Source organism: Cheilinus undulatus, linkage group 16, assembly GCF_018320785.1.
Source record: "Cheilinus undulatus linkage group 16, ASM1832078v1, whole genome shotgun sequence".
In the NCBI taxonomy this organism is placed as follows: domain Eukaryota; kingdom Metazoa; phylum Chordata; class Actinopteri; order Labriformes; family Labridae; genus Cheilinus; species Cheilinus undulatus.
In genome coordinates this window covers 9,713,600-9,739,223 of record NC_054880.1, presented here as the reverse complement: position 1 = coordinate 9,739,223, position 25,624 = coordinate 9,713,600, and the positions used below count along the sequence as shown (strand labels likewise).

At 38.2% G+C, this 25,624-nt stretch overlaps 1 protein-coding gene across 2 annotated transcripts in view; it reads right to left on the bottom strand.

Annotated features, from left to right (window-relative positions):
* The window catches only part of LOC121524121 (chloride channel protein 1-like), a 72,690-nt gene that overhangs the window by 35,078 nt on the left and 11,988 nt on the right, over positions 1-25,624 (bottom strand). Inside the window, exons 4-13 of one of the 2 annotated variants that reach the window (XM_041809336.1) lie at positions 6,536-6,833; positions 6,287-6,418; positions 4,145-4,273; positions 3,543-3,676; positions 3,317-3,394; positions 3,087-3,165; positions 2,781-2,906; positions 1,782-1,866; positions 1,189-1,290; positions 771-855 (exon numbers count right to left, since the gene is read on the bottom strand). In XM_041809336.1, coding sequence (XP_041665270.1) covers positions 771-855; positions 1,189-1,290; positions 1,782-1,866; positions 2,781-2,906; positions 3,087-3,165; positions 3,317-3,394; positions 3,543-3,676; positions 4,145-4,273; positions 6,287-6,418; positions 6,536-6,833 — 1,248 coding nt within the window. The remainder of the gene's footprint in view (positions 1-770; positions 856-1,188; positions 1,291-1,781; positions 1,867-2,780; positions 2,907-3,086; positions 3,166-3,316; positions 3,395-3,542; positions 3,677-4,144; positions 4,274-6,286; positions 6,419-6,535; positions 6,834-25,624) is intronic. The other variant, XM_041809337.1, reaches the window with a different exon arrangement.

Sequence of the window (25,624 nt, the reverse complement as noted above, 5' to 3'; positions counted from 1 at the left end):
ACAGAGATCAGTGTTTAACTGAAACTCCCTCATAGTAAGTTGAAACTCTGTATGTTTGCTTTAGGTTACAGCGTTCACTGCTCATATCCTAAATGTGAATCCCAACTATTAAAAACATCAAGGCGGCCCACTTTATGTAACCTGCTGCCCCACTTTACCAAACACACAAAAAATGGCTTTGGGCTAAGTGTGCAGAAATGGATTTGAACAACATGAATTCCTTTGAGCTTCTTACACACACAAGTGAATTCATCCCTGCACATTAATGCCAACGCCAGATCAAAGCTGTTTGTCCCTCAAATGTTCACGTCAGTGGCTCCCTGTGGCATTGAGAGGTCACAGTTTGAAATTTTTCAACTTCAATACTAGAATATCCTGTGATGTAGCATCAGTGAAGGGAACACAGCAGGAGTATATTTACCACATCTACCGGTCTATAAAGTGACTTTTTAGTAAAGAAAGGGACAACTCCTTGCAGAAAGTTTCCTTTTTGGTTGTGATATACGGCAGTCTGTGGATGGATGTAGGAATCCACACTTTTTTCTGCATTCCCTTAAAGCAGGTGCACTCCTATATAAACATCAGTGATTGTTTGTTTCTAAAACATGTTAATTAGCTGCTGCTGCTTATTTTTGTGGGGTGCCGTTTCCTGCTGGTTTTAAAGTAAGCTCTTTGAAGCAGTAAGCATGGGGTAAAATCAGATTCACATGGCCTGTAGTCGTCTTTTTTTACATAAGGTCAAGGAAAGATAACAAGACATAAACTCTGACCTCGCCCGCCATGAATTGTCCAAACCCTGGTGGGAAGGTCAAGGTGGCGATGACTAGCGTTACCACAGCAGGAAAGAGCAGCCGGCTGTGAAGGAAACAGAAAAAAATGGAGCCTTTAAATGTAATCTCTAAAAGACCAAAATACATTTGAAGTATGCTAAATACAATAAATAAGGACAAAAACATCAATATTAGATGCTCATGGATCTTCAAGCTAAAATCAAATTTAATAAGCTCATATTCTACTTCCCATCAAGATCAAATTTCCATAGTGAATACAACCATAAAACAAAAGCACAGAGATTAAATTTACACTTTGCTCACACAACTGATTATTCAAATGGCTGATATTAATGTGATAGCTCTGTTAGGAACCTTAGTACAATCAAGTAAAGACTCAACTAACACAAACACTTACTATTTGGTCAGGAAACGAGTCATGGCATTGGGTCTTCTCATGAACAGCACCACCTGTCTGTTAAGATAGACAAAAAAGGCACCCAGGAACCCACAGGAGATCCTGCAAGAACAATAAGAGTCTACCAAAGTCAAGGTAAATCATCATTTCATTTGTACATCATTGTTAATCATCAGGTATTTACACAAATACTAGGAAAATGACGGTATGAGGTTAGCACCTCTGTAAACACTAAATGTGAGGAACTAGACATGTGACATTGACAGCAGTATCATTTATTCAGAACTATTTTCTCCAACTGACTAGTACAGCATATACTATTTCTAGCACATATGTATGCTTAAACATCGTCACTTTCTTTGATCATGGAACGTTTCATGTACACAGGGGACATGAGGCCATAGCTGATGTCAAGCTAAAGCTGGCCTTCTGAGCTCTGTCTCCCTTTCCTTCCCTTGTCTTGAATGATATATTGGCATACATTTTGTTGTCAACATCTTCAGTTCTGTCAATCACAGAATTTGGATATAAACTGTGCACACACAAAAAATGCTGCCTCAGTACATCTTCCTCTCAGTTTTCCAGTTGCTCACCCAATGATGGCAAAAGCTGGCAGCTCCTGCAGGTCAAATGGGAAATCCATGCGAAAGTTTGTCCTGAACAGAGCAGTAATGGTTACTGAAAAACAACAGAAAGGGACTTTAAGTTTTACAGTCACCTAAATATTTAGTAGGCTAAATAATAATAATAATAAATAAGTCCATTCTTTTCAGATGCGCTTTTCAGGTCTATCATCTGAAAAATATACATACTGTATACATGTCACACACTCAAACCTTGCAGCAGCACAATTATTTTTCTTAGCATTGTGAACATTTAAAAAAAGGTCTCGTACTCAAAGGTAAAAAAAAAAAAAAAGCTGTGCAGATTAATTTGTGGCTCTTTCACTTCTTAAAATAAAAGAATGAAAATACTACGTCCATCCACCCTGACAGTGCCCTTCACATATTTAGGTCAATTGTCTGAAATAATCCCTTATTTAAATGATTAGAAAGATGAAATAAACAATAAATAAATAAATGACTGAATGAAATAAAATAAAAAAGGAAATTACCAAAACAACCAATGCCAGACAGCAGTTCAAGAGACAGTGTGCAAATATTGTTTTTTGCAAAGTCAATGTTTTAGTAATAAACTGAAAGCCTCTTAAAAAAGTAATATCAGCTGCAGTATAGAAACTAACAAAATCAGGCAATAAAACTGTGTATGATTCTTATTTAGTTCTACTACCCCTCCTAGTATTTGAATGATTCAAGGAATCATGTGCAATGTGCAATGATATTATTTTGTAGTCCTCAAAAAACCTTCATAATCTTAAATCAGGCATTAGAATATCCTGCTGATCCTTGGTGAAGGACACCATCTTGTGGAGAATGCATGAAGTGGCTTCATTAATATAGTTTCAGCACAAACATCTAACAGTACACCGGTGGTGACTTAAGTATAGGCAATTTCTAATTAATGTCTATAATGCCTGGCATTTCACATACAATAAAAAACAGCAAAATATCTTTAAAATATTTTTTCCATACCTGCATCTTTGTTGAAGACAGATAAAACTCTAAAAATAAAGGCACTAAATGTAGCAGCAAAGTATCCTCTCCAGTAATTTCTCACAGCAAAGTATGTGGATGTTACCTCTATACTGAAGAGTACACCTGGTGAAAGAGACACAAAGGATGAGTAGTCAAACACGTAAAAATAACACTAACCTACAGATATATAGTTTGTCAAACAGCCAAACTTTGTTAGAGCTATAAATATGTATTGCAGTGACTAAACTCTAAGTCCTGCGTGGAGATAAGTAAAAATAAAAAATAAAAAAATAAGTTAAATACCTCCGAGTGGAGTTCCAAAGCAGCAGCCCACCCCAACAGCACAGCCCACTGTCAGGATGTCTGTGTAACAGTATGGATTCTACTGATCCAGAGAGCAAGAAAAAGAATGGAGAAAGATGGAAAAACAACATATAGATGAGGAGTATCTCATGCGGTGTAAATTCTTCTCCTAACCAAGTTTGTAAAGAAGGACTGAATGTAAATAAAAATGTTTCCTGGCATCAGCTTACCTGATAAACACCTGAAAAGAAGGACATGAACCTGCTTAGAACTGCTGCACAGATACTAGCAATGTGAACAAACGGGCCCTGAGTGAAGGAACAAGCACAAAAAGAAAATTATATTAGTTTATGTAAGATAATGCCTGAATGGTCAGAATGACTGATAAGCTAAAGGAAGTGATTGCATATTAAATGGGTTTAAATGCAGATAGCCCAGTTTAATCTGTTCACCCACCTCTTTGCCTACTGGCATCCCACTGCCTAGAGCAGCAGTCAGACCTATGACTTTAGCAACAAAGGCTTTGAGAGTTAAATATTCCTTTAGCACCACTCCTCTCAGGATAGTTTTTAGCTCCGGTATGCCAGAACCTGAGGAAGAAGACAGAACAGAAGTTGTTAAGGCAAGGAGGAAGAAGGTCCAGGAAGAACTTTGCAACCTGAAATATCAAACTACACCTTTATAAAAATGTTGTAAACAAACCATGAGTTCCTCCTTATAAGAAAAATACTTCTAAGTCACCAACCATGTTAAGAAGATTTGACAAAATGTGAAGATAAGGTTTTTCTCATCAAGCTAAGTCAAGCAACGCTGAACCCTGGAGAGCTCCAAATCTGCAGGGTTTCGTAGAGTCAACTGTTACAGATATGATTTCACTGATGATTAAGATGTAGGGATCCATATTTTTGTATTCCCTATGGTTTTAATTTAAAGGTTACCTGCTAACTAGGTAAACTGTTTATACTGTAAGTGCGAGTCTACTGGGACTAAAGGTAGATAAGCACAGAAATTATTAAAAAAAAACAGGCATAGGCATGAGGAAAAATGGGGGTACAGACCGATAGCTTGAGGAGAGACTAGATGACAGAAGAGGGAGGAAAATAGGATGAAGATCAGTGGATATGAAACCCATGCCAGGTACTGCAGGGGAATGTTCCCCTTCAGCTCTCCATAAATCCATTTATAGGCTGCGAGAGGGTGGAGGAGAGAAAGAACAAATAGAGGGGGAAGAAACATGAAAAGGAAATGCCAAGGGAAAATGAAACGATAAGAAGAGACCAGGATGAGGAACAGGACCAACTGAGGAGAAGGGAGGAAGTGCCACTTCCTGCTCTTCCTGGCTTTTTTCAGAATAAAAAAAAAAATCAATAATATTTTAGAAATCAATACTGCTATAGAGTGTTTCAATTTGACGCTACATCTCAAGTCACATTATCTAAATCAAATCACAGGTGCCGGACAACTGTCTAGTAATGTTTTTGAATAGCACTGAATTGCCAGTCATAAGACAATAAGCACGTCAGCATGAATTAAATTACATGCACCACCTTCAAATGTCAGCCTGAAAAAACTTGTTTGCTGCTGCTTCTGAAGTCATCAGAAAGTCATCTTCCTACTCATCCTCCTTCACTCAAAGGAGCTGTGTCTTTTAGAAAGTCCTTTTAGTTGAGTATATAAATCAAATGCTGAAATCATTTTTCAAACCAGCTAGATCAAAGCTAGTTAGCTAGGAAAGAGGTGACATAACATTAGATCAAGATCAAGGCAGTAAACTGGTTTCAGTATTGTGTAATTTCTGCTATGAATGGGTTTCTGCAACACCATCATCATCTGATAGATGTTGTGTTTTAGAGCAGTTAAAAAATAGAATAAAAGATTGACACATGACAGAAAAGAGCTTAGAGTCCAGTCATCAGCATGTTTTACTCTGACACTTTAACGGCAGCCAAACTAACCAAATGTCACTGTCTTGTGTTAGTGTAACATGCAGCACAGAAACTGGAAAAAGCGTCTTCTCTCCTATCTTAATGTCAGCAATAACAGCAACAGAGAGGGAGTGAGCTCACTTTACAGAATGTCTCCCTTGGCCTGTCTGGGGCTTCAACTGTGCCACGGTGGATTAGCTTGGTCTGACTTCAGCCCAGCGCTTCAGCGATTAGTTTAATAATGGCTTAAACAATTGTTTATATGTAGGTCTGTTTTAACTGAACACTTGCCTGTTTTAAACCCATGATGATTGTAAGCGGGCTGGGGCACTGAACAAGGTCAGAGAAACAGCTAGAAACATTGTGGCTCAGTACACTTTCCAGTATGTAAGTTAAATTAATCACAAACACATTATTTCCCACACCTTCTTCACAATAGAAGTCAGCAGTTAATATTTTTGGTCAAGTGCATTTATCGTAAAAATCCACATCAGGAAATGTGCTTTTCACAGTAGAAGCTTGACACGGCTCAGCAGAAGAGAAAACTTACAATTCTAGATGTAATTACAGAAGACTGAACACAGAAATACTAAGAAACACTTTTCTATGATCTTATGCTCAGACAGGGGTTGAGTATGTCATCATAGGCTTATTTTAAAAGAAGAAGGAGGTTGTTGTGCCTGAATATACTTGTGAATGCCTTATTGCTTTAAATTTTGTGATACCATTATCAAAATATGTCACTTTCATATTTAAGCTTTAGTCTGTTTTTGAAATCTCCAAAGGGAGAAAGGTTTAAACTGCCTGTATGATGATTTCCATTTCATTCAGCAAAGTCCACAACAGTAGTTTCTATGCAGCTGTGTTGCTAGTACTGTTTTTTGCTGTATGGAGTTTGCACATCCACAACCTATAATATGGAAGATGAGCTTTTAGCCTGCAGTGATGAAACAGGCTCAGCCATCAAGTTGCTCTGCCCTCCTCCACACATCACTTGTTGCCCTTATTACTGAGGAGTGTTCACAGTCCCACACAGTTCCACACAGTATTTACTTAGTAGTATTCTCCCTGTTTTCTTTAAATGCAATTATGACCTGATGATGTTGAAAAGCTGACAAAAAATGTGTCATTATACTGTATATTTCAGCATGCTCTGAGCAGTGAAGACAAAATGGCTGCTTGCAATAAACAATAAATGGATTATTATGGATCGTCAATAATTTTATCAATATAAATCAAAATTAAGGATCCCCATCCTTAGTGCTGGAGTCCTACCTTGCAGGCTCTTTGCGCTAGCATAGTCCATACTCCAGCTGACGAGTGCCATTGTGATGCCTAGTAGAACGAGAAATATCCAGTCCTCTCCCAACCTTGTCACAAGGAATCGCTGCACTCTTGCAATGCAGTCTGGCCAAAAAAAAAAAAAAAAAGAAAAAATAGTCATGCAGCAGTCATCATTTTCTCACTTTTTCTAAAAAAAACCCCAAAAAACAACAACAAAAAAAAATCTGTAGGATGGCTCACCTCTACACTTGGAGTAGGAGCGTTTCTTCTTCACAGAGGATGTAGGGTCAGGATCGGCTGTTTGTTCATCAACCGGCTCTGTCTCCATGTTGGACTGACGCCTGTTCCTCTGTTTGCTGAGATAGCTGTGCTGATGTCGACCATGGTATCCATTTTGTCCATGACCACGGCGGCCATGTCGCGTCCTCCCGTGGCTGCGAGGATGATTGCCATGTTTCTTGATCTGTCTCTCTGTGAGCAGGCGTGTGGCCTCCCGTCTGCCGGAGCCTCCTTGGTTCTCTTGGTACTCCCCATAGAGCTGTCAGTTAATCAGTAAAACAATCTATTAATCAATCAGTACACCAGGGAACAAATCCTAAACATCCAATCATTAGGCGGGCTTTCCACACAGAGGCTTTCTGTATGCTCTTTAATGAGCAGTTGTCAGTCGGTACAACATTGTATAGATTGTTTTGATAACCTCTGCTTATTACATCTATTTCCACACCTGCCGTTGTGGAATCACATAAAAAACTACATTAACTACTCCGTTATTTAGTTGAAAGTCTCTAACAACCACTCAAGTTGTACTTTCCATGCACCCATGTGATTTATGTAGTTTGACCTATCACTGGGTACAGGAGATCAAAATGTAGATTGTAAATATTTAAAAAGTTACACTCACATTCTGTGGTAAAAATCTAAGACATAAACATGTTCAGGAAGTTCCTGAGCAGATGGAAATGGAGAGTGTGATAGTACTCTCTCTCTGGCACCCTGGCAGAAATGAGTCCATTTTATAAATAGACGAAACCACGTGTTGACCCAAACAGCTCTAATGGAAGCGGAAACATGGGCTCTGCCTCTAGATTTATCACCTCTGTCTGGATAGACTCCTTGGAAACTGCCTGGGGAATCCAGGGAAGAGATTAATTCTCATATCTGTTTCATTCTCTCTGTACCATTTACAAAAATCTCAAGCATTTGTTTCATTATTTTCTTTAAATCAAAGCTAAGCTATCTCAAATGCTTCACACACAAGCCTCCTCCCTCATCGATTTCTCTACTTTTCAGAACTACACATTGTTAGCCTCGTCTTATCTCTTACAAATAAAAATGAGTTTCCTGAGAAACAAAGACTGTTTCAGCACTTCCTCTTCATCTGTATTGTTGCATGCCTAGAAGGCAAGCAATCACTTTCTACATTTTCCTTTTACACATTTAAGGACATTTCAGCCATAAATCATGGAATAAAAATAAAGAACGCAGGAAATCAGGGGTTTCACTGGGGATCAAACTGGGGTTCATAAAGTCCTAGTTCTGTATTTTTCAAAATCAATAATGTTTAAGTTTATTAAGAATCCTGTGTTTTATTTATTGATTTGTTTTATTAAGAATTTATGTCTTAATTTACTATTTTAATTCTTTTTATTGCTGTCTTTGTTGTTATAGTTTAATGATTTATGTTCTCATTATCATATCGTTATTATTATGTACGGCTTCCTGGGTACTTTCTTCTTCTTTTTTTTGTCCTAATATTGTTTTCATAATTTTTTTTATTATCTTTTTGTCGTAAATGTGCAGGATGATGTATATGATACTGAGTTGGTTAACATACCAGTGAGTTTAAGTATAGTTGTATCTCCTTCTTTTGTGTGATTTGGAGCAAACGAGTGACTCTTGTAAAAATGTTTACAATGTTTCTGTTTTTGAAGGAAACAATAAAATCTAAATTGAAAAATATATATTATTAATAATAATAATATAATAATCCTGTGTGCGTCCTGCAGCAACAACGCCAGTCACAATTAAAACCATCAAAGGTTTTTTTTTTTTTAAACATTGAAACCTATCTTTACCCATTTTGATGCAAAATGTAGATGACATTAATCTGTGTTTGTTGGTTATTTTAGGCACTTAATTATTCTGTAACTTTTTAGAAGCGCCCCTTAAAGTAAATTCTTGGCAGGATGGAGCTCGTCATTGAAAATTTGGGGAGGGTAAGATGGTATTAAAAAATGAATACCGCCTAATCCTACTTACATATCATGATATGTCACTTGTCTCGTTAAAAAAAAAGAAAAAAAAAGATCTGTTTTTGAAAAGACATTTCAGTAAATACAGTTGTGAATATGAGGAATATGTTTTTATTTCAGGGACAGACCTGCCAACCTTGGCAAACTATTTTGAGTACCACTTGCGTCGTGTGGCATGTAACCAAATTATATGCTCAGTAAATGAAAGTACTTGAAAAACAGTCTAAATTACAGCCCTACTTTAATGTCTAACAAAGCTAACAGCCAATTATTGTTCAGAATTTTGGAGATGCTGATAGTTCATCTCCACATCCAGACACAAAACAAAAGCAACCTGCAGGAAACTAACTTCATAGAAGTGTTGGTGCTTGAAGACAATTAAAACAGTATGATTTGGAAATCAGACCTTGAGATGGATCAGACAGAGGAGCAGATGAGCTCCATTAAAGCTGCTATTTGCTGCTGTAATCCTTTTATCGTCCTTTTTTTTTTTTTTTACTTTAGGCAGGACCAACAGACAGCTGAAGTCTTTTTCTGTGTTCATCCTATTAACTTAAACTTTAATGTGTTCTAGAGACTGAAGTATATTTCTGTGTTTGTCCTTAAACTGTGGTTCAAGGACTGCAGTGTCAGGTCCATGCATTTTTATATTGGTATTGATATGGGCTAAATTTAATTGGTAAATATCTCCACATTGTATAAACCTCAATGTTGTTAATCCTAGTAAAACTAAGAAGTAGAGTTAAGTACAAGTTTTATGTTCTTATGTGGGCCTTTTTAATGGATTTCTTGCAGGCCAATTCAAAAGGACCAAGGGCCACAGTTGGCCCACAGGCCATAGTTTGGACACCCCTTATATATTTACTGATACTCAGTAAATTACTCATTACTCATTACTCAGAGTAACGGGAAAATATTTGTAACATTATTAGAAATTAATTAAACACTGTTAGAGTTTGGTCCATATCTACTATCACACTGGGTTCGGATTTTTATAGAGCTAATGTCAATGAATAAATCCCTCTTTTCTCTCTAACAGTGTAATGACAACATCAGTACTATAGGAGTTACATGGTAAATAAAACAAAAAAAATCTGTCACCAAATCGTGTCTTTACCCTAACGATACACACAAAGTTTATGCAGTGTGCTCGTGTCTCTCTTCCTCATCTCTCCCTCAGACACTGCTGTCTGTCCGTCTCATATCGGACCTGTATGCTACATTCAGACGCGTATTACCCTGCTAACCAAACAGCAGCAGCTACAATATTAGTGAAGAGAAAATGCATCGTATTATACATCAATCTTCAATCAGAAGTTAGCGCAGACTGAGCACTCTGTCCTCTCACTGACAGCCAACGCACCGTGACCATCTGTGCGTATTTGGAGAGGACGAGGAGAATGGAGAAGTAAGCTAGCAGAAACACTTGTTGTTAACATCGTCCAGCCTACCTGCCTCAATAAAAACTTTGGATTAAAGCAGCGCTCCTCTTAAACATGACGACCACCTCTACTGCATGTGCCTGGAGCCTGCCCCATCTGTATGAGCTAGTGCAGGGCACTTTCTCGCCATCTTATCAGCAGCGGAGCGTGGCCGCTCACACTCCAGAGGCAGAGGATTACGCATGACGAGTGGAAATAAAAATTAAAGGATTGGGCATTAATCTCAAATCTTAAATCAAAGTGTAGTAAAGTTTTTGTGGCAACTGGTAAAATTGCGCGCCTGGCATGCACGCACCTTTCTCACCTTGTCATCGCACGGGGAGGGAGGCAGAGGGCAGGAGGCAGGAAGAAGGGGAGCGGGGATATAACACTCTATGTTCAGCAGACTCGTTATTCTCTGCTACTCTACATAATTGGTTGAAATTGCTTCACCACGCTGCTGCATCTGCTGTCAGACATGAGTACGACGGTGCACATTTCGTTCAGAACTCACGCATCCGTACCAGTGTATTTTCATGTCAAATTGCGTACCTGGTACGCAAAATGCATACAGCTTGGCAGGTCTGCAGGGATATAAAAAAACATAACAGACTGAATCCTAACTTTTTAACTCAAGCTCTACTCAGTTTAGAGCACTTCTGTTGTAAACTTATTGTCATCATTTTGTCTTTCCATCAAAAAATAGATAAGTATCAATAAAGGTATCAATAAGGGACTCAATATCAATTAAAATAAATGATCTCAATCCCTGTGTTTGATACTCAAAATTTTCCGGTTTTAAACCGGAAATTAAAAGTCAGTGTTTTATCATGAACATAAAAAATTTTTATTGAAGAAAAGTTTGAAAATGATCTGTATCTGATGTCAATCTTAATGTTTTAAAGAACAAAATCATTAACAGGCTGAAACTGGTAGGTCTGCCCTTAAAAAACACCTGGCATTTGAATGGGCCAAAGATATTGTAAGTGGTACATCTCTGCCTGTTGCACAGCAGAAAACTGACCTAAGTACTGTGCATTACCACTACAATACGGTTGTGAGCTGCCACTGAACAGAGTGAGTGCTGTTTTGGCACCCGTATAAAACATACAGCTTTTAAGAAATGTCCAGAGTAGGCACAGACATGCAAAGAGAAACTGGAGAGACAGCCGTTCGTGAATAAACTCTAAAATGAGGTGGAAATGCATAAACCCTCCCACACAACCTGTTACACCTTTGCTGTTGTGTAGGTCACACTGTAACATGATCAAATGTTCAGAACTATCCCCGCAGCACTGTTCCACAAATATATAACCAAGAACTATATACAGTACGGTCAGTGTAATTCAACAGAACACAATGCAACTCCAAGAATACATCTGTCTAGGTGGTAAGTTGTGTCTGGTGCTGACACCTTGGATGTCCATGCAGTAACCTTTCAGCAGCATCTAATTTAGTACGTTCATGGACAAAGAGATTGATGGATGGATGATTTACACACACATTTATATGTGCACATACAGGGAGGTGTGAGCAGAGATGCCAGTCAACACACAGTGAAACTTGATCTCCATTATTCACAGTGTACTGTAACTGAATTCCAACAATCAGCACGACCTCCACAATAGCAGCCTTGGATGTCTTAATTAGAAGGCAGTGTTGACGTGTTAATGTTGAATTTTTACTAATAAAATGTCCTGCTGACCAGGACAGTAGTACTCATTTGTGAGACAGGCGACATAGAAGAATTCCTTCTGTTAAATAAGTCAAAAGAACTTTTAAAAAAGAGGCTTCATGAATTCTAAGAATGAGGGGATCATCCTTGACATGTCTTTAAAGCTCATGTCTGCAAGGGCATAACGCACAAAGAGCAAACACAAATGCACTGGGAAGGGGGTCACCTATCATCTTACCATAATGTAACACCAGACTGATACATGAGAGACTGTCACCACCACACCTGCAGTAAGCATACTGGACTGATTCTTCTTTACACCTAATAAAATGTTTCATTCAAGCTCATTTATCTTTTTTGGATGATATATAAGAAATAGTTCCTTCTTTTGAATACAAAAAAGGGCATGTGATGGGCAATGACTAATATTTGCTAATCTAGTGTCAAGAATTTAATTGAGCAGAATTGATAATGGCATTGATATTAATAAAGTCTAATCAATTCCTATCCCTAACTCTGATATGCTCTAAACTCATTTCAGGTGATCCAATAAATGTTCATTTAAACATGCTCATTTAATTGTAATTAACACTATGCACCTGCAAAGGAATGCAAGATCACTTGCAGCCCAGAGGTGGGTGCACGGAGCAGCAAGTCTGGTATCTATACGGCCTTGAAATGCATGGGGGCTTAGGTGGCTTATTAATGCAGGCAAAGGTCAAATAGAAAGACAAAAATGGTGATAAAATGATTCACAGATGTGACACCTATGCCACACATTAGAAAATATTGCCATCTTATCACTACTGACCAGCCCAGCAAAAGGGCGTTCAACATGTCTGTTATGTTGTCAGAAATCCATCCTCCCTCCATTACCTCACTACCTCTCCTTCCTGTTTTCTCTCTCTACAAGTGAAACTCTACTCTGCACTAATCACTTGTACTCCTTTACCTCCTTCCTTTGGTGCCCCCTTCTCCCCTATCTTTCTTTCCCCATGCTCTCTCCTGTTGAAACACAACTCTGGGCTAAATTTAGTGCCAGTGCGATCCAATATTCCTCATTACACTTCCCACACCTCTCTTCCTCTCTCTCGCCATCAGTGTGCCTTTCAATGCCTCATCATATTCCTAATTTTTCCCATGTCTTCCACTCTCTGTCATTTTAGCTGTCCTAATCCAACTAGAGATGCACAATAAAATCGACTTGATATTATCATCAGCAGATAACTTTCTGTTGCTATCTAGACTGGATGGTTAGCTCTACATATCAGCAGAATGCATAAAACTACCAAGATGATGCTGCTTAGAAAGTTGAGCATCACTTTTGTGGAGTTTAAAGCAGAACCGATGAGCATGCTTATTTTTTTCTTTTATTCACCCTGATACCTTACACCTTAAAGTGGGCTCTTTTAGGTCTAAAATACAGTTTTCTACACTTGAAAAGAATTGTTTTTTTGTTATTTTATGCACTTTCAGGATTGTTTGAAGGAGCCAGACAGCAAGTTGTTCAATTAGGAGAACTAATTTTAATTAAGGGGTATCATCTCAATAAAAAGGGGTGCATTTCTACCAAGTCCTCTACAGAGCTCACTGTTTGTAATTGAGCTGTTACAGTGCTTCGCAGGTTTAGTTTTCTGCCATTGAAGTGTACATTTGAGTCTAAAAGAGCGCCCAGACTTGTGATTGGTTGAGCTCACTTGCAGTGAGTAACAGGAATACAACAAATACAGGAGGGCAGACAGGCAAACAGGCAGTTGTATTATCAAAACATTTAATCTGAGACAGTTAACATTTTGATTTTGGCACATTTCAAATGTGTAAGAGACACTTTTTTTTTAGCAATATTATTACTATTATTATCTTTATTAATTTAGATGGTAGACAAAATAACATACAGTGCCGGGAAAAAGTATTTGCCCCCTTTCTGATTTCTGACATTTTTGCATATTTATCACACTTTAGTGTTTCAGATCATGAAACACATTTTTTATGTTTAACAAAGACAACCCAAGTAAATACAAAATGCAGTGTCTGAATGATTATTTAATTTTTTAAGGGGGGAAAAAAATCCTAAACTGTCTGGCCCTATGTGAAAATGTAATTACCCCCCCTTGTTAAATCATGATTTAACTGTGATTAACCACAGTTTTTGGAAAACTAAGTTCAATTTCATTGGCCACATCCAGGCCTAATTACCACCAGATTCGTTGAATCAAGAAATCACTTAAATAGAAGCTGTCAGACAAAATGAAGTAGGCTACAAGATCTCAAAAAGAAACACATCATGCCTTGGGCCAAAAAAATTCAAGAACAAATGAAAAAAAAACAAAGTGATGGAAATTTATCAGTCTGGAAAAGGTTACAAAGCCTTTTCCAAGCCTTTGGGACTCCAGCAAACCACAGTCAGAGCCATTATCCACAAAGGGAGAAAACTAGAGCAGTGGTGAAACTTCATAGGAGTGGTCAGCCAACCAAAATGACTCTAAGAGTGCAATGATGACTCATCCAGGAGGTCACAAAAGAACCAAGAACCACATCCAAATATTTGCAGGCCTCACTGGCCTCAGTTAAGGTCAGAGTTCATTACTCAACCATAAGAAAGACACTGGGCAAAAATGGCATCATGGCAGAGTTCCAAGGCCAAAACCACTGCTGACCAAAACGAACACAAAGGCTCATCCCACATCTGCCAAGAAACATCTTGAGGATCCCCAAGACTTTTGTAGAAATATTCTGTGGACTGACGAGACAAAAGTTTAACTTTTTGGAAGGTGTGCGGCCCGTTACATCTGACGTAAAAATAACACAGCATTTAATAAAAAGCACATCACACCAACAGTCAAACATGTTGATGGTGGCAGTGTGATGGTCTGGGGCTGCTTTGCTGCTTTAGGACCTGGACCACTTGCTGTGATTGATGGAAAAATGAATTCTGCTGTCTACCAGAAAATCTTGAAGGCCAGCGTCCGGCCATCAGTTCATGCCCTCAAGCTAAAGCAGTCTGCAACACAACAACCCAAATACACCAGCGAGTCCACCTCTGAATGGCTCAGAAAAACAAAATTAAGGTTTTGGAGTGGCCAAGTCAAAGTCTGGACCTAAATCCACTTGAATTGCTGTGGTGTGACCTTAAACAGGCAGTTCATGCTGGAAAACCCTCCAATATGGCTGAGTTAAAACAATTCCGTGAAAAAGAGTGGGTCAAAATTCCTCCACAGCAATGTGAAAGACTCATCACCAGTTATCACAAAGGCTTGATTTCAGTTATTGCTGCCAAGGGTGGCATAACCAGTTATTAGGTTCAGGGGGGCAATTACTTTTTCAGACAAGGCCAGATAGGTTTGAACCCCCCCCCCCCCAATCCCCCCTTAAAAAATTTAAAAATCAATCAGACACTGCATTTTGTATTTACTTGGGTTGTCTTTATGAAATATTAATATTGGTTTGATGATCTGAAACATTAAAGTGTGATAAATATGCAAAAAAAGTCAGGAATCAGAAAGGGGGCAAATACTTTTTCACTGTATGTATTGAAAATAAAACGAGAAAGAAAGCAAATGAATTAATCTTTACTACTCAGCGGTTTTCTCAGGCTACAGCAAGAATCATACAGCTTTATATAAGATATGGTGATCAAACAATAGTGGCAGACTACCTCCACCATGTGAAATAAGCTAACAAGCTTCGAGAGAGGAAAAGAAAGAAAATCAAGGAAATATTCCTGTCTGACAATCATTTAGCCTTGTCATCTGCCTGTTTCATTGTTCCTCACCCATCTCACAGCAAAGCAACATAGAGGAAGACAGGAACAGGGTGACTGGGAGTAAAATGTGTCACAGCCTGCATTGGGCTGTGTTGTGCTGTACTGCACTGTATTGCGCTGCATTGCATCATAATGTCAGGACACTACGATATGGGAATCAGTCACTGATGCTCACTCACGCTGTATGTCGTTAGGACGCTGTTAGTCTCTTAAAACACTAACAGATGATAGCAGAGCGTGATGCAGCACAGATAGAAGTAGAAATTGTGCACAGATTGCACAGCTTAATAAATGATTACACACTAAGGGATGAAGACAAAAAAAAAACAAAACTGCACAATCTGCATGATTTCAACAGATCCACTTTATTAAACACCTGTGTCTTTCAACACTGCATTATGTCAGCCAACAGCACTACTATGTGCTGTAGCTCCCCTCTGGAGATGTTACCATATAACAACAGGGTGCTATTCAATGATGAATTAAGAAGTACTGTATGTAGCCTATATTCTACGGTCAGATAAAAGTCAAATTAAACCTTAAAAAAATGATTCACAAATGACTATTTCAATTTTCAAAAATTACTTCTCATCACTAAAAAAAAGCAGTGAATGGAAACTCATATTGTAATTTTTTCATTCTAGTAAATATCCAGGCAGGATGGCTGCAGTCATATGACATCCCTGAAAATCGTTTTCCACCTGAATCCCCTCTGCTTTAGGAGATATTTCAAGATATCTACTGTTGATGTAGCTGTGTTGATCTTTTTTCCAAACTGGATCATATCACATTGTGATCATGAACTCAGTTGAACGTCACTTGTCAGCTCTTTGATGTCCAAATACCTCCACACAGAGATACATGTGTACAGCTAAATATGAGTGCATGCCGTTATAAGCTGTCATTTGAAGTCAAACCTAATGCATATGAAGGTCTTCTAAAATAGAGGAGGGTTTAACTCCATGCATTCTTTGAATGACTCGTAGGCAGCATGCCCTGTCTTTGTAGATTGTATTAGCTGGACTGATTTTAATTCTAATCACATTTTGATTTTCCTTTATATCAAAGTTACAAATGGCCCTGTGTGTGGACCAGCTTAAAGCATTAAAATAAGCCATAAATGATTCAACAAAATGCACAATATACTTAAAAAAACAAAAAGAAAAGTGGCAAAACAGTTCTGTTTATACCTTTGCACTGTGGAGTGATAGCATAAACATAAGGGTCATCAGAAACCACAGTCTTCACATACACACCCTCATACACACATTTGCCCACACAGGTTGGATGACTTTGCACTTCCTGGACTACCCATAGGCATAAGGTTTCAACAGCCATTAAACTCCATAGGTCATCATGATCACAAGCCCTCGCATACTAGCCAATCAGCACCACAGAGACTACAACTGTTTGGATCAGTGTTTTAGAGGGGAAAGTGAGTTTATTTCTAATTTGTTATCATTTACAGCTGGTAGTTTAAATAAAATTCTGTTTGTATTTCTTATATAAAACTAGAAAGATAAATGAATGAAGCTTCACTATTCAGCAGTTTTGTAGAGCTACAACAAAAGCCATGCAGCTTTATACGACACAAAGTAATCAAATGATAGTGACTGAAATGTCCAAAGTAATGCGTCATTTTGATGTAACCACGAATAACCTACAACATTCCAGTAGCCATTTCTTTTCTCCTCTACTACATATTCTGAGCTCCATTATTACTTTCTTCTACTTATATTTTATTTATAAATCAGTTTTATACACTAAATCTGGATGCAGGATTTCTTAAAAAGCATTTTAGACTTTTTTGGGTAGTAAGTTTGGTACATAACTGCAACTACCTCTGTTTAATCCTGTAATTGATGGTACTGTGAGAGTTCTGGCCACGGTTTGTGGCCAGCTCTAATTAAATAAAGGAAGGGTCAAAAGGGCTTCTCAGTTGTCTGAAGGTGATTTGATTATGTAGTGTCTTCCTTAAGCATATCACTATCCTGTGATGTTTATCAGGGTTTGAGATTACCAAAATGAGCAGTACAATTTATTAATTCATTCACCCAGTTTACAGAGGTGTAGCCTAATGGTTCATCGATGTACAATGAAACATGAATTGGTTGATTGATGATCCAATCAGATTGATGGAAAGTCAAAACATCGACTTAAATCAATGCTCCAAACCACACCTTTACTTTGAAATTCCTCCCGCACGCCTGTTGTCAGCTTCTGCCTCAGGCAGTGTCCTCGACAAGCTAGCTGCAAGCTAGCCCACCAGCAACAGTGGCTTAAAGTTTTGCGGCTGAGGGAAAGAGGATATCCTCTCCTCCCTTGGCCGTGTGGACATACTTCAGACAGACACTACTGCAGGACAGGTCTCTCCCCTTAGTTTGCCGACTACGTCCACATCTTTATCCATATACAACCGTCGTATGAAATTGTTCACAGATTAAAAAAAAACACTCAACTCGTTATGACTTAGGTAGCGTAAGCATTGTCTGATGCTGCAGACTCCTTTGATACACTGATTTTATTTCGCTATGCCATGTTAGATTTATAATTAAAATATAGTCTGTCCAAACTTAACGTGATTCAAGCAGGACAGCTGTTCTCTTTATAACACCCCCCCCCCCCAAAACTGCCCATCACAGGAGCATCTTTTGAAATAAAACTGTGCTCCAGTCTAAACTCTTCATTTATTCAAATCAAGGTTGCAATAAATCAAAAATGTATTATCTGCCACATTAATAGGCCCATGTGTAAAGTATGAAGGACTGATCACGACTGAGCAGAAATAACTGTTGAAGTCCACATATGTGTAGATAAGTTGAAGAAAAAAATCTAAAATGGGAAAACAGGCCAAAAATGTGATCATTGTTATAAAGGGTTGCAGAAAAAGTCCATATTGTTCCTTTAGAGCGATCTCAGGATTTGAGGAAATAAAAATGTTTGGTACTGAAAATGTTTGCTGTTTTAAGTCAACATGTTTTAACACAAATGTTCATAGTCATGTTCCTAACTTACAGGTAATCAGGGGTCTTAGTTTAAAGAAATGAGACAACATTTGTTGTAGTGAAATGCAGGTTTTTTCTTTTTGTTGGAGATGTTTTTATTAAATACACAGACCTGATATTTATTTATTATTTATTTAATTGCAGAAACTGTTCCTTTGTTTCAGTAACTAAAATTTGTGCATTAAATCGCCTGATAGCGACCTTAGGCCCCTATATCGAATCGAGTTAAAATCATAGCAGCTTATGTGACATCGGAAAATATCATATCATTGTCCAAAATATTGATATTGTATTGTATCAGGATGAAACTGTTGAATTACACCCCTATCAATTTAATAAAGACATGAAAAATAAGTAGAGGCAGTGCAAGATGCACCATTTGTAAGAAACTTTTGTTTAAAATGGTGTGGTGTGGAAAAGATCCACCACAGATATCATGCTGTAATCTTGGCAGTTTTTATCATTTGTGGATTTAATTGGCTGTTTTAATCACTTTTAAAAATATTTTTAATGTTATGTTGGGTTTCTTTTTCTCTTTATCATTGTGTTTGTGATGTCCTGTGTGAAGCACTTTGAGTTTCCTTGTTGCTGAAATTTGCTATATAAATATGAATAAGCTTGCCTTTTCTTGCCTTATAGTTCTATCAGTGTGTTCTGTTGAGCTAGAGATACATTGTTTTAACATCAGTGTTGCATGATATTGGCACTGTTAAAATACAGCAGCCATTGACCAAACTATGTGGCATGAGCAGATATCAGTTATCAATGTCTAGCTGTTGTGTCCAATCAATCTTGTGCAGGCATTTGGTAAATGTAGCTGCTGAAATGTTTATACAAACAGAAAGAAAACAATTTTGACTGTTATCTTGGCTTAATCAAAAACATAATATCTGTTCTGAATAGTTGCAAAATACAAGAAAAAAAAAATTCAGAACATACTGGAAGATGCAAACATCTTAATTTGATTTTTGCCTTTGGCTTATTCAAACCACTGACAATGCTTTTGTTTGGCACGTGTTCAATGTAAATCAATTACTCGTACAACAAGGGATTATTATACAGCTGCTGCATCAAACTGCATAACACACTTAAAGTGTTTCTATCTTTCAGGTCCCCTAATACGCATCTCACAACTGTTAAAATATGAAGGGTCTATGAGGGAACATACGCAAGCCACGATAAAGATCCTGCAGGTGTTCTGTGACATCCTTCAGACTGCTTTGTCCCAAAAAAAATACATGGAACCACATGAATGGTGAGGATTAACACCACTGCAAATGCATGATCAGGTTTCCCTTCTTCTAAACACGCACACATGCATCACATTCTGTAGATGAATGAAGATGTGCATGCAGGGACAAAAATGCACACAGGCATTCACACATACAATCATGCAACCACAACCTCCTTTCTACATGTGTAAAGACCAATCAGAGCTGAAGTAACAAGGCGCAGAGAGGGGGGAAACAGGTGGTCAGCACTGGAAGAGGGAAACAGCAACGCAGCGACAAAGTGTGTATGTGCGTTTAGGTCCGTGCATGTGTATATGAGCATGCCGAGATCAGGGGTGAAGGAGGTGCACAGTGGCTAAGCACCTGTTGCATGACCCTGTTATTGTACATCAGCTAATTGGTCTTCACTATGTCTACCACCAGCAACCACTCACTCATGATGTAGCTCATTCACAGGCATCTATACAGTGAGCTGGACATGCTTCATCCATGCACATGCAGCAAATACTGCCAGTGCAGGTGCGTCATGAAAGAGCAACATGAGCAAGTCAGAAAAAGAGACTGCAGAAAGACAACAGAGGCATGACAGAACAGTGTGACGAACGAGAGACGGATGGACTGAGAAAGACAGAGGGAGAAACAGAGAGAGAAAGAGGAGGAATGAGATACTGACCAGGGTTTGCTTGTATCTCAGAGCCTTCCTTTCCGACGCATCTGCGGCCATTGACACACTGTCACTGACCCAAAAATAAACCCACCCGCTCAGCGTCTGTCTCAGCATTACCGGGGCTGCGTTGGACACACAGCCAGGACCCTGGCTTGCTCACACACACAAGCACACTACATTGCAACACAGGCATAGTCATACACATGCATGGATCCTCACGCCAAACCCAAACACACACTCACTCTCACGAACACATGGTGTAAAGTGAATCCAGCTGGGGTTACCCCCTGTGCCCCAAGCTAACCACCCACCGCTGTGAAGATTAAGCCAGTACAGAAAAAAAGAAGAAATACGAGAAAATTGACAAAAAATGACATCTGCAGGGACGTGGTGGGCAGTAAAATTCATGTTATCGGTGTGTATTACATTGCACAGATGTGTCTACTGAAGAGGTCAGTGAGGGTATTTACAAATTATGAATTTATTATTATCTATAGGTATTTATGTTAAAATATTTGATTATGACTGAAAGATTTCACAAAATGAGGGTCACAGGTTGTTGTTAAGGAGGTGGTTCTAGATAGAGTTGTGAAAAAATATCGATACGGCAATATATCGCGATACTTTGATATCCGATACAATATCGATACTTCAACTCTTAATATCGATTTTTTTGTAAAAAGTAAAAACTAATATTTTAGCCGAGTTGTTAGTAAAATACGACTTCCACACCTCCACATGGCTTACAAATAACAACACCTGCACAATTCAAAGCAGACATTTGGAAGCATTTAGGCTTCAAAGTTAAAAGGGGGAGCACAAACAGCGAGTTAGAGAAAGGAAATGCCGTTTGCAAGCTCTGTCTTGCTGCTGTGAAATATAGCAGGAACACCACCAATGTACTGTGTGATTTACATATACATCATCTCTATATTTTTCTTAGTTAACTGTAGAATATCGCAATATATCACAATATCATGACATCCTGATATATCGTGATACTATCGTATCGTGACCCAAGTATCGTGATGTGTATCGTATCGTGAGGTTCTTGCCAATACTCACCCCTAGTTCTGGGTACTGACGCTTGGCAAGATGAGAACCACTGCTCTACAACACATCCTGCTTTACCTTTTACTGCACCTTAATGGGATCATAAAGTACACACTGATTACCATGCTGCTTTAACCCTCGGATCCTACTATGTCCGTTTTGAGGACATTTATCATTTTTATCATCATTTTTTTTTAGTTGATAGTCACATTTTTATAGATTGAGGCATCACATTTGGCCAAAGTTATTACTTTTCTTCATATTAAAAAAAAAAAAACACAAAAAAAAAACGCGTTGCCCATAGAACTCGAATGATGTGAAATAGCTCCATCTATCCTTGTTTGTCCGAAATCGGACAAAGAGACTTTCATTAAAAACACGTTTTTTTGAGTGTGTGTCTATGGTACCAAAACAACTTAAAGCAACTGTTTCTTTGCAGTCACTCAATCACCAGGGATCTAAATTTCACCATTCCACAGTGATCCAGCAGATCGTGCCAGCGCATCATTTTAACCCCTTCGGCAATGCACGCATGGTTTTCCTTCCATGGACTCAGACTGTTTGGAGCGCTATTTCACCCACTAAACATCATCAGAATTAAATGAACCAATTTTTGCAACTAGATATGGATGTCTGAGAGTGGACTACATGTGTAAGGAAAAGTTTGTGTGCTCCTACGTGTGTGCTCAGGTGTGAATCTGCCTCTATGTTTACAACCGGACATGCCGTAAATGGAGCGCTTACAGTTGAAAATGCTACTTCTGGGTTCTGCAGTCTGGGACTAAGAGAGGGGGACATTTTGACATCTTCAACTTTGCAATCACTTCATAGCAAGTGGATGGACATGCATGAGGATGCACAGGTCCTTTTGATCAATATGTAAGAATATATCATATCTCAAATATGCAGTAAATTTGTATCAGCGTGTAATTGGCATATTTGCAGTCACATTTTGGTTAGAGGTGGAAATGCGCGTGTTCATGATTCATATCCTACATATATCCACTGATTCTTTGTGCCTGTACATAAAACAAACCTAACATGAACAAATGCATTCGCTCGCATATGATTTGGTAGAGGAAGAGGCCCAAGAAAAGGATGGTAAAACTGATGTGTTTTACGCTCCGATGGACTCATCTGTTTAGCATGGACAATGTCTCACTGAATCCAAGTCATAGGCATAGTGTACAATAACTGGCATAAAAATGGTGTAACATTGATTTTTTTTTTTGTTTTATTTTTTTAGTGGTCAAGGTTGAAGTTGTTGAAGGGATCTGAAGCTAAAAATGGAGCTAAACTATGGAATTTGGTACTATAAAAAAAATTTCAATGCATCAAAATCAATTTTACTACTCATCATTGACATGGCCCAGACTGTATTTACTGAAAAAAGTTTTTTTTTTCTAGATCATTTTATATGGGAATTATGGTGTTTTTGTGTTTTTTTTTTACCATAAAAAATACCAGTGACACGGTGTATAATAACTGGCATAAAAAGGGTGTAACATTTATTTATTTATTTATTTTTTAATTGGTCAGGGTTGAAGTTGTTGAAGAGATCTGAAGCAGTGAAAGTAAAAAAATTTTGAAAAATGATTATTTTATTAACACCTTTCTGCATGTCTGTTTTCCGGACAAACAAGGCCAGATGGAGCTAAAAATGACAAGGTAGCGAGGGTTAAGCTGAAGTTAGAATATGACATTTCACAAAACTTCATGAAGTAAACTTCTCAGTTGAGGGCTTGGATCTTGACATCAAATTTAAGCATAGACAAACGACTGAATAACACAAAGTGATAACAAAACTGGATGAAAATCATTGGTGTAAAAAAGCACCCAAACACAGTTGGAGCAGTCTGTTGTCAGGCAGAAACAGAAATTAATGTCACAATACCATTTAACAGACACTTAAATCCAAAGTGACTTACATCTGTGACATAGACAGGTGTTCATGGCGTTAAGGACCTTGACCAGGAGTCCACACTGGATACCAATTGACCTGAACCCAAAGTCTCCTGTATCAAAGTCAGCTGTGTAAACCACTGGCCTATCCAGCTGCCAAATAAGACAAATAATGTCTGACAACTGACACTCTTCATTCTGAATGTCAGCTTTTACCTTCAGGAAGAAGATTAAGGGTCCGCCAGACGAGGCTGAACCCATTAAAAAAATTCAAACAGACATTCATTTGTGCCTATGTCCATGATACTTCTGAACAACAAGAAATGTAAGATGTGCCAAGGGGTCTTTAAAAATGTCAGTATGTCCCTGCTGCCAGATCATGTTGATGTAAATGTGGACATTCCTGAATAAAAATGCTGCTGTAACAGGGTATACCCTTATTTGTTTTATATAATCTCTATTCATGCATTCTACTGATTTTGTAATTGTGGGATGGCATCTAAGAACAATTTTCCTAAGTGGACATTAAAGTATATCTTAAAAAGCTACATGACTACAAAATACACAAGCTTTTTAGGGTTATGAAATACCTTTAACAACTTTGTCAAAACATTTGAGGGAGGTAAAAAGAAAAAAAAAATAGAGATCATAATCAGAAAGAATCAGTTGCTACACATTCACAGTTTAGAGGATATATCCATATGTTTATAGCAACGCTATAGAAACAATAGAGACAGAGGTTATCAATGTGACAATACACAAACAGGATCAAGATACTGTAGATCCAGGTAGTATTTTAAACCAAAGTAACTAGTTCCACTTTTCTCTAAAATAATATTCAAAATATCCCTATCTGAGGTAAAGATTATGTTGTCATCTACAGCTGTTTTAAGTCTTTTTATTCAATTCTGAAATAAGAATTACAATTTACTCTTGTATAGTAGCTTTTGAGAATTCTAAACTAGATCTTAGCCATTGTAAGTTATGACATCAGTCAAACTGAACGTGACCAAAAGTCTGGCATGTTGACTCATTACTTAGTCTTTCAGGTTGACAAATACGGCAGCCTGTCAAGAAACTTTTCTCAATGACCAAACACATAACCTATGACACACAATAACATGCACAAAGTAAATTCAATACTACTGCAAGGTGTATGCAGGTAACATGGAAAAAATGCTGACAGGGTGGGTGTGGCAAAACTGAGAGAGGGCAAGAGAGAGATACAGAAAGACAGAGAGAGGAACACACATCCCACTGCTAACAGCAAAAGAGAAACAGAGATTCTAACATCATCAGTGTTTTAAAGGGAAATGTGTCTTCCTGGGGATTTCACCAGATGCTGCAGACGGACTACAAAAACATGAAAGCTTGGAGCGTTAACTGGTCTTTCAACTCTACGCTTATGTGGCTCAGGGGGAAAAGCAAACTACATGATTTAGATGAGAGAAGCACACAGAGTTTGACACCTGGGCAGTACCACACAATTGAAGAGGTAAGATGAACAATACGATGATGACAGTTCATCAAAAAGTGTTTAAGTGTGGGTTCAAATAAGTCACTTTAAGGTAGCAGTGGAAAGGTCACTTATTTATAATGTGACTTCTATGTTTTTTACTTAAAGGCTACTGGCACGTTTCATCACAACAGGTGTCTGTTGACATGTTGAGGTTCCCTTAGCTCATGCCTCATACAGCAGTCTGTGTTTGCATCTTAGTCTTATCTGTTTGTCTATGTAAGTGCAGTATGTATTCTGTCTTATTCCTTCTGAAAAAAAGTACACCATGTGTATTAGTTTAAGTCAACATTGTATGAATTCCACATTTCTGTAAACCCTTCATTTTCGTCTAAGGATTTAGCCATGTCTGTGTGTCTTTAACAGCATGTTTAAGTGTCTGATCTTGTTAGTGTATGTGTGCTGACAGATGACCTAGTCTTTTGTTGTGCATGCAGGTTTGTGTTGATGAATGAGAGCTCCAAGTGAACGTGAGAACAATGTAGACAAACTGGTTTAGTGGCATCCATCCTTAAGAAGGACAGAGGAAGGTGTCAGTGTGTGTTCAAAAATGCTCAGCACATACCAGGGTGATTTCATAAGCAGGAGTGTGTCTATGGGTGTATTTGTTGTTTCACAGTAACTACACTTTAAAACAATCTTTTAAACATTGTTGTATTTTGTTTGAGTATGGCTGAAGCGCTCCTCTTTCCTCTGCTGCATGTGTACCTGCTCTGCCCTCTCAGACTGTGCGCCTTGGCTGATGGAGAGAGACAGTGCTGATCAGGAATGTTTTAAATGATAATTCAAATTTAAACAGCATGATTCACTGTAAGACAATTTTGTTGTCATTAAAACTGG